Below are 10315 nucleotides of genomic sequence, written 5' to 3' on the forward strand. Positions count from 1 at the left end.
AGTATGACACAAAACCAGCATAAATACACAAATATTCTTAGCTATACAATTATTAATAATGAGTAAATAACATATCTGTAATAATGTTCGCTTTATATGTTTGCTGCAAGCAGGAAGTTGAAATGATTTTCTCTGTTGATGGCTTGAAGCCACAGCCGTACAAGAACCCTGGAAAAAAAATTTGTAACAACGGAATCCATCAAAAGTTTACTGTTTGCGGACGGTTTCTGCCACCACTTTCGTGTGTGATGTAAGTGTTGACGTTGCCAAAGGATTGGTCTATTGCTGTGCCTGTTAACACATTAACTGTATTCAACAGGTCCCAGCGAAAATGAAAACTGACCATGCAATACACTATAAATATTAGATTATCTACCTAACTGTATAATGCAGCTGTATAATAGATGGCACAACATTCCCACAACAGCATCATGAATATTTTAAAACATTCAGCAATTACATTCACAGTGCCACTGTCTTACTCCGTGTGAGTGGTTTGATACAGTGAAATTACTCACCAAAATATACAGACTTGAAGAATGAAATGCAAATTTAATTCCACAAATCCATTTGGTATATGGCAACAATTCATTTCGGCATGACGCTTAAATGGAACCATATTTGGAAAAGCAGCTTTACAGTCAAAAGACATGCTGGTACATGCATAGTTCCACTTATCTGTATGCGCACAAACACACAGACCAATACTATTTAGAAGCAAATCAAAAGCGCACAAGACTTCTAGTGACAGCACAAAAATAATCAAAATAGTTCCAAGAGGCATTAATCAGTGCATTAATTGTTTACATAATTGCCCCCTCTTTTATATACACACAAGGATACTGGGAGAGGACATTAAACATCCTTTTCAGTCCATTTCCAACATCACAATCAGTCACATTAAACTATAATAGAGATTCTGAGAAGACCTTCATCTTGAAACTGGATTTCAGGAAATCTGTTATTCATTAATGAAATCTATAATCCAAAAATATCAGATAAAGTCAGTGCCATGCTTTATCATAAGCAGAGGATGTTCAGATTAAATTTCAAAAGAATAATTCATCCAAAAAGGCTTAAGCGTGCTCATAAGAGACGTAACAATGTCCTATTAGTTAACGAATCGTTCAGATTGTAATGTGAACAAAAGGTTGATTAAAAAGATTTGACTCAGAAGAACGGCTGTTTACATGCACACTAATATGCTGATAACTCCCAAAAATAAGCTTATTTATAAAAATCCGACAAAGCAAGAAAACCATGTTTCCATGAGATTGGAAATAATCACTTTATTCTCTGCTTTTGACGTGATGAGGCATGCCCACAACACTTGTGCTCATTGGATAAGCCATTAAGAATGCCAGTAAAGGTGTTTACATACAAAGCAAAATCAGGGTAATGGGCATAAATCTACCCGTGTCGATCGGTTTATTCTTAAGCCATTTATGACCTTACACTGATAAAGTAAAGCTGTTTAATGTTTTTACATGACCACACACGTTGTCGGATTATTAAGCCTAATCAGTGTATGAATGTGCATGTAAACACGCTCATTGCTACTTCTCTCATAAACAGATGTCAGGATTTTCAGTGAATAACGTCTTACATTCAGTCCGTTTATGACAAAGCTATCAAACAGCATTAGAAGACTTAGAATATTTGAAACTGAAAACTCCAATTTCCATTCATTGTAATTTCATGGAAAAGAGTGACCAGTATATTCATCACAATTTCAAAGTCATTGTCTTTAAACTTCTTGAGGATGAATATTCATTTTCTGGTGAACCATTCTTTTAAAGCTTGTATAGAACCATGTATCTTTCTCTTTAACTTTCTTTTTCTCTCCCACTCCAGAGACGGAATGCCTCTCTTGGGCTTTAAGAGCTTGCAGCACTTTCCCAGTAAGGTAAATCTCTCTGAAATCTTCTCAGCTCCAGCTTTCTGATCTTGCAATGCAGAGCCAGAGGTGTCTCCTAAAAAAGAGCTGCATTGTCTTTGAAAGTACACTGGTAGGTCAGCTCAACAAACAGCCTGAAGGCCAGACCATCTCCAGAGAGACAACAGTACAATCTTGTGCTGTGCAGATAAATGCAAAAAGAAAATGGAATCCAAGTTGATCTGCTTTCTCGATATTCATCTGATCAGTTTAGGATACGGAATTGGTAAAGAAAGCTAACAAACAGTCGGAGAACATACCCAGCAACAATTTTGGCAAATGCTTGTTATTCACCATCTGGATACAGTGCAATCATTGGAAGTACAAAAAAGAACGAGAACATTTACTTTAATGAATCTCATAAATCAAGGTTACATGTCCAGATCATATTTCACACCAAAATCAAAATATGAAACCATAAATTGCTTAAAGGGATTGTTCTGCCATAATTTACTCACTCTTATTTCATCTATGGAATGCAAAGGAGTTATATAGCAAAATGTCTAAGCTGTTCTTTTCATAACAATAGAACTCCACCATCCACCTTCATCATATGGAAAAGAGTTGCTTGGACCTTCTGCTAAATATATCCTTTTTTTTTAGGACCATTTTTATTAATGATCTTTGGAGCCATTCCAGTTTACATTTATTTGTTTGTTAAATGAATTGTTGGTGTGATTAGGATATTGTAAAATGTATAGTTTTATGATGATATATAGGTCTTGTAGGGTTTTGATTAAGAATTTATACAATGATGAATTTTATTTTGGTATCACCCTGTAAATGAGAAGGAAGTTGGGAGAGGAAAGGCAGGTGTGAAAGTGGAGAGCATACACCTTTTCAACCGCATTTTGTAAAGATGCTTGGTGTATTTTGAACCTTATTTTTGGTTACTTTATTTCATCATCAGTAATCTTTGTTTGTAGATCATTATTGGATATATGTGCATCAAAATCCCTCAACCTTCTGTACCAGTTGAGTGGATTCATTTTAAATTGGAAGTTTGGACAAAGAAAGCCCCTACTACTATGATAGTAATTTATCCAATTTACTACAATGCCAAAAAGATAATGGTATATTATTTTAATTGTCAAGTATTTATACATCATGGTAGTATTTATTCTCATTCCTTTAATATATTTTTATTTCAAATGAATTTGTGACTTTAAAACATACCGTATTTCAGTAATGAGAATCATCAAGAACTTTACAGTAAAACGTCAGTATGCATAAAGGTAATTTGGAAGGTAAATTTGTTTTAATTGTCATGAAATTGTCAATGCACAAATATTAATTTTCTTAAATACTTTTTTCTCTTTTGACTTTGTGGTTAAATATGACCTGGACATAAGATTCACCCGGTAATGAATCAATGACCCTGTACTGTATAAAACTGCTTTTGAAAGGTGTGTCAACTTTTACAAAGAACATTCCTTACATCTTTTACTCAAAATCTTTTTGAAAGCTTTTCGGAAGTCCCTGTTAAAGATGGTATAGATGAGCGGGTTTAGAGCACTGTTGCAGTAGCCAATCCAGAAGAAGAATTTAAAAAGGGGTACTGGCAGTTTACAAGTCTCTGGACATATGGCCTGCAAACTGTAGCTGAAGAAGAATGGAAACCAACAGATGACAAATCCTCCGATAACAACTGCAAGAACAAATGTGAAACGCTTCTCCCGAACAATCATGGCCTTTCTCCTGGTGTTAGGAGTTCCTACTGGTTTCATGTTAGAAGAGGTCAATTGGCTGCCCTTTGCTGTAGCGATCATGTCCTTGTACGTTTGAGTCACTGAGGAAGTTTGGTGTCCTGGCTCCAGCGCTCCCACATTGGAGGATGTCCCATTGGCATTATGTACCCCCATCACGTCTACATCTGAGCCAGAGCTTGAACTGTCCTCGTTGTTGTTGTCCTTGTTTCTCCGTGAATGTTTTTTCTGTTGACTACTCTCAACTGGAGGCAGCGAAGGCTGGCTTGGGGACATTTGACTTCTGGAGGCCAGCAGGGCAGAGGATCGGACAGCCAGATTTGGAGCATTTGCTTGGCCTACACTTTCTTGCTCTTTGCCATTCTGCAGCGCCTTTTCTTGGATACCCTGTGGGACGGCAACTACGATGTCCTGCCTGGGCTCCCCTGGAGGATATCGAGTGCGCTTCTTGGCAATCTGATAGATTCGAACATACACCAGGATCATGATGATGCAAGGGGCGAAGAACGACCCAATGGAGGAGTAGAGGATGTACCATGCCTCTTCGTTGAGTTTGCACTCTGGGTAGGTGCCATTCTTTGGCTCATCCTTTTGGGTCTTTTTCATAGAGACCAACGGGGGGAAAGAAATGACTGCAGCGATGAGCCACACCACCACAATGGCTCCTTTGATCTTGCAAGGTATGCGTTGAGAGGCGTATTGCAAAGGCCGCGAGATGGACAGGTAGCGGTCCAAGCTGATGGCACACAGGTGCATGATGGACGATGTGCAGAAGAGCACATCCAAAGCCAAGATGATCTCGCACCAAACCGAACTGAAGTACCAGTAGCCCATCAGCTCATTGGCCAGGGAAAATGGGATGACGAGGGTGGCCACCAGGATATCAGCTGCAGCCAGGGAGACCAGGAAGAGGTTCTGAGGTCCTCGCAGAGAACGGCACGTTAAGACGCCAATGATCACCAAGATGTTCCCGAAAATGGTGAAGAGCATTATGAGCGTCATGGCAGTGGCAAATGTAGCGGTGACTTCGGGGGAGTAAGGAGGACACCCTGGTATAGTATGGTTGCAAATTTTAATGCTAGAATTGAGATTTGTCCAACTCTTTGGAGACGGCTTCGTGGTCATATTTAAGCTCCAAGATAAACAGATGTGTCTTGATGTAGGCTTGTATCTCAAAGTCTGCTAGCTTAATCCTTCCAAAAACATTTTTCCTTGTAGAAAATCAGTTAAATGAGAAAAGGGGCTCTTTTTGGCAAAACAATTGCATTCTGCAGGTATTTTCCTGGGCAAACCTTATAAGAAAAAGGTATGAAAAAAAATCCAGATATTTTGGTAGCATAAAAATTGTGCATCTTAAAAAAACAAAAAACAAAAAAACAAATACATGCAAAGCAATTTCGCCACTGCATAAAGTGAAACTAAATACACTTAACTACAGAACTTGTAATTGTTAGAAAAAAATTGTTAATTAACTTATGAAACGGTTTGTACTTACAGACTGTTAACAAGCAAGCTTTTACACTGAATACAATGCTAGTCCTCAGTTGAAGAGGTGCGCGCTTTCCGTGGTCGAACAAATACGCGCTTGGAGATGCGCAACGACACTGACCCGTCAAAATGTAAATATATTATTTTTCAGTCGGTAAAAGCTAAAGAACATAAACGGCTGAAAATGCATATGTAAAGCTAGCTCAAAATATGTGAGTTCAATGAGATCATTGGAAACCGAACAGCTCTGAAAAGCGTTCAACAAAATGCTCAAGGTCCCTCAGCTCCATACGCGCAACAGACGAACCAAAACTACACCTTCGTGTGAAGCAGAAATTAGTCAAAACGACCTCAGCATAAAGTTCCACGTCAGAAAAACACACCATATGAAGCAATTAGTTTCTAAAGGAAATGTCCAGTTTTTTTAAGTCTGTTTTTTAATACATTTCCTCGGTCTCACCAGAGGAAGAGAAGAAAATGAGAATCCGATCATACATGATTATCCGTCTATTCAGCCATGCAAGGATTTATTCAATAGTTTTATCTTGTAACTTTGCGCAGTAGGAACGGAACGGACTCGGGTCTAAATAAGCGCATCTCTCCGTGTGTCCCCCTCTATTACGTCAAGCAGGGCGTCACTTTTAATCCAAATCGTTTACAGATGAGGAATACAGCTAAATCGATTCTTCATAAGGAGGCAATATCATGAGAAGTGCTGCAATACAAAGTTTCAAATTGCTCAGAGAAGTACACGGAGGGAGGGAGGTGAGAGACAGTGGTGAAAGAATGCAGTGAGAATTTTATTTTCTATTATGAATAAAGAAGACATGAATATGATTGTGTCAGATACCCTAAGGCTGATGCTCAGTGTTAAAATAAAATAAAAATAATAAATAAATAAAATAAAAATAAAATGCAACTGTAGAAACTGTTTATTGGATGTCTTACCATGCACGATGGAAAACAAAAATGTAAACAAAGCCTTGTAATTTCACTATAAAATATTGTTAAAAATAAATAAATAATTACAAGTAAAAAGCATAATTAACTTTATAGTTAACATTTTATTATGTTTAACAATACTGTTAAAATTACAGTAAAAACTAATTGGGCATTTCCAAAAGTCCCTTACGTGACCAGTAACATTTGATTATATTTTATTAAAATATTTATGTTTTTTCTACTTTCTATTTTACATTTTATGATGTTTTGAATACAAAATATGGTAATTTTATAATCCTATTAAATTTCACTGTCACAATTTAAAACTGAATTTGATCAATATCATAAACACATGGAAGGAAAAACACTATTCAATTTAATTCAAGCTTTTAGAAAAATGTATGAACCCCTATGTACTGTAACAATATATGCATTTATTTCAGCAACTTTCCCACACTTTCCTTATAAAACTGAAAACGAATTAGGCCACAGTTAATAGGCTGTAGAGAAGCATTTATATATAGTATATACATACGTACACATGTATGTATACAGGTGCATCTCAATAAATTAGAATGTCGTGGAAAAGTTCAATTATTTCAGTAATTCAACTCAAATTGTGAAACTCGTGTATTAAATAAATTCAATGCACACAGACTGAAGTAGTTTAAGTCTTTGGTTCTTTTAATTGTGATGATTTTGGCTCACATTTAACAAAAACCCACCAATTCACTATCTCAAAAAATTAGAATATGGTGACATGCCAATCAGCTAATCAACTCAAAACACCTGCAAAGGTTTCCTGAGCCTTCAAAATGGTCTCTCAGTTTGGTTCACTAGGCTACACAATCATGGGGAAGACTGCTGATCTGACAGTTGTCCAGAAGACAATCATTGACACCCTTCACAAGGAAGGTAAGCCACAAACATTTATTGCCAAAGAAGCTGGCTGTTCACTGCTGTATCCAAGCATGTTAACAGAAAGTTGAGTGGAAGGAAAAAGTGTGGAAGAAAAAGATGCACAACCAACCGAGAGAACCGCAGCCTTATGATTGTCAAGCAAAATCAATTCAAGAATTTGGGTGAACTTCACAAGGAATGGACTGAGGCTGGGGTCAAGGCATCAAGAGCCACCACACACAGATGTGTCAAGGAATTTGGCTACAGTTGTCGTATTCCTCTTGTTAAGCCACTCCTGAACCACAGACAACGTCAGAGCCATCTTACCTGGGCTAAGGAGAAGAAGAACTGGACTGTTGCTCAGTGTTCCAAAGTCCTCTTTTCAGATGAGAGCAAGTTTTGTATTTCATTTGGAAACCAAGGTCCTAGAGTCTGGAGGAAGGGTGGAGAAGCTCATAGCCCAAGTTGCTTGAAGTCCAGTGTTAAGTTTCCACAGTCTGTGATGATTTGGGGTGCAATGTCATCTGCTGGTGTTGGTCCATTGTGTTTTTGAAAACCAAAGTCACTGCACCCGTTTACCAAGAAATTTTGGAGCACTTCATGCTTCCTTCTGCTGACCAGCTTTTTAAAGATGCTGATTTCATTTTCCAGCAGGATTTGGCACCTGCCCACACTGCCAAAAGCACCAAAAGTTGGTTAAATGACCATGGTGTTGGTGTGCTTGACTGGCCAGCAAACTCACCAGACCTGAACACACACACACATACACCGATCAGCCACAACATTAAAACCACCCGCATCTCAGAATAGCATTCTGAGATGATATTCTTCTCACCTCAGTTGTATAGAGCGGTTATCTGAGTTACCATAGACCAGGAGCGGACTGGGAAGAGAAACCGGGCCAAAAGTTGTTGGGTAGGGGGTGTTGCTGGTCCTTTTCTGCATATCACGACCCCCTTCGGCATAACGCAGTGGCCCGTTTCATCTTATCGCCGCCTGTTCGGCCCAGTTTCGCGGGCGGCCCACCGGGAAAAGTCCCGGTTCTCCCTATGGCCAGTCCGCCCCTGCCATAGACTTTGTCAGTTCGAACCAGTCTGGCTCTGTTGACCTCTCTCATCTACATGGCGTTTCTGTCCACAGAACTGCCGCTCACTGGATGTTTTTTGTTTTTGGCACCATTCTGAGTACATTTTAGAGACTGTTGTGCTTGAAAATCTCAGGAGATCAGCAGTTAGAGAAATAATCAAACCAGCCCATCTGGCACCAACAAACAGGCCACGGTCCAAATCACTGAGATCAAATGTTTTCCCCATTCTGATGGTTGATGTGAACATTAACTGAGGTAGTTCATGACCGTATCTGCATAATTTTATGCAGTGCACTGCTGCCACATGATTGGCTGAATAGATAATCGCATGGATGATTGTTGGTGCCAGATGGGCTGGTTTGAGTATTTCTGTAACTGCTGATCTCCTGGGATTTTCACACACAACTGTCTCTAGAATTTACTCAGAATGGTGCCAAAAACAAAAAACATCCAGTGAGCGACAGTTCTGCAGATAGAAATGCCTTGTTGATGAGAGAGGTCAACAGAGAATGGCCAGACAGGTTCAAACTGACAATGTCTATGGTAACTCAATTGCTGTAAGAAGAATATCATCTCAATGCTATTCTGAGATGCGGGTTGGCATGTGGGGGACCTACACAATATTAGGCAAGTGGTTTTAATGTTGTGGATAATATATATATATATATATATAAAACAATTTGAGCTGCAATACATTAAGCTTTCCAAGCAAGGAAAAGGGATGTGGCATTATTATTAAGGAGAAACCACCAAACCACCTACATTTCTTTAAGAAACTTATACTACAAAGTGAACATGCATTGTTTCGCACTTTAGTGCCTTATATTTCACTATATAACACTATATCATCTAATTTGTGATTTAAATAATCAAAAAATTATTCTAGATAACAATTTCTAAAGAAAAACTGCAAAGAAAACTGCACAATGACTGCCACCTTCTGGAAAAAAGTAGGGCTGTTCGATTCCAGAAATTTGAAATCCTGTTTTCGATTCCATTAAAAAGGGAGGCAAAGTTAAATCTCATAATAAACAGCTAATTTTAAAGTGTTCTTTGCAGTATTTGTGATAGAATGAATGGCTTTTACTATTTATAGGTCTATTCTAGAATTAAATTTGGTCCTAGATGCACATACCAATGTGCAACACTTTAATAGGGATACATTTGAGGGAACTTTTCTCTACATTGAAATTGCCTGTTACCACCCATCAGTAGATCTTGCTATAAAAAGGTTTATATGCAGTTGTCCACTACCTTTTGTACACTAAATAAAAATGTCCAAACATACACTTTAGATTTATTTAAAAATCCAAGTTTTTTTTACTGGTTTATTTCATTTAATTTTACAATATTTTTCATAATGCGTATTTAAAATTTTGGTTTTGAATTTGATTTTATAGAATAATTTTTTATGTAAAAAGAATGAAAAACAAATATGCAAAATGCTTTTAAAACATAGGCCTACTCTTGCTTTTATGAGTGCAGTCCATTTATTATTTAAACTTTAACCTACAGGTTTATTTATGTGAACTGGGAAGCTAACTAGCTGTTACTTGATCCTCCTCTGCCATCTGCTGGTTGCAGACAGGTGTTGTAACATCGGTGAAGTTGTTACTAAACAAAATGTTATTGGATTATTAGTTTGATTCAAAGTAAAATACTGGCAGACTACAGTATAGGTCTGGAAAGCAGCTGTCCGATGTGTTGAAGGGCTTGTGCGATTGCGTCATACAGATTTAAACAAACAGAGCACATTTTTTAGTTGACAAACTATCCCAATTCCCAATCGATTCCCAATGCCTCTGAATCGATTCTTTTGGGAATCGATTCCCAGCCCAAGAAAAAAGATGAAAATGCCAATAAAAAAAACAAGAATTGTGGTCCTAGATGAATTCATTCAGAAATCCCATTGCTTAATCGTCATCGTGAATTTATGCCAATAATATTGCAATTTTGATTTTCAAACCTTTGTCTTTCTCAATTTAGAATTCCTGTCATCAGAGAATCCATTCAGCTCTTAGAGATCCAATCAGAGAAGTTGTTTAATGCAAGGTCGGGTGAATCACCATGTTGTTTTCAACTTTTCTCTCTCTTATCTAAAGGGGAGAAATAGAGCAAGTGGATTAATTCAGAAACAGTAGCTACATTGTTGATTTTTCAATGTCAATCAACAAAAGTGAGGCAAAACTAAAATTGATAAAAATCTATCAAGTTTTAAGAGTACTGCTACAATCGACAAGACAGACAGCAGTTGTC

The 10315-nt window shown here is 37.7% G+C and overlaps 1 protein-coding gene across 1 annotated transcript; it reads right to left on the reverse strand.

The window, feature by feature from the left end:
- Positions 1–573: 573 nt before the first annotated feature.
- Positions 574–6056, reverse strand: LOC127433335 (alpha-2B adrenergic receptor-like). Its single transcript, XM_051685134.1, has 2 exons — positions 5138–6056; positions 574–4934 (listed from the first exon to the last, which is right to left on the reverse strand). The coding sequence occupies exon 2, from the start codon at positions 4765–4767 to the stop codon at positions 3355–3357; it is 1413 nt and encodes a 470-aa protein (XP_051541094.1). The 5' UTR covers positions 4768–4934; positions 5138–6056; the 3' UTR covers positions 574–3354.
- Positions 6057–10315: the final 4259 nt, after the last annotated feature.

This window comes from Myxocyprinus asiaticus, chromosome 43, assembly GCF_019703515.2.
Source record: "Myxocyprinus asiaticus isolate MX2 ecotype Aquarium Trade chromosome 43, UBuf_Myxa_2, whole genome shotgun sequence".
In the NCBI taxonomy this organism is placed as follows: Eukaryota; Metazoa; Chordata; class Actinopteri; order Cypriniformes; family Catostomidae; genus Myxocyprinus; species Myxocyprinus asiaticus.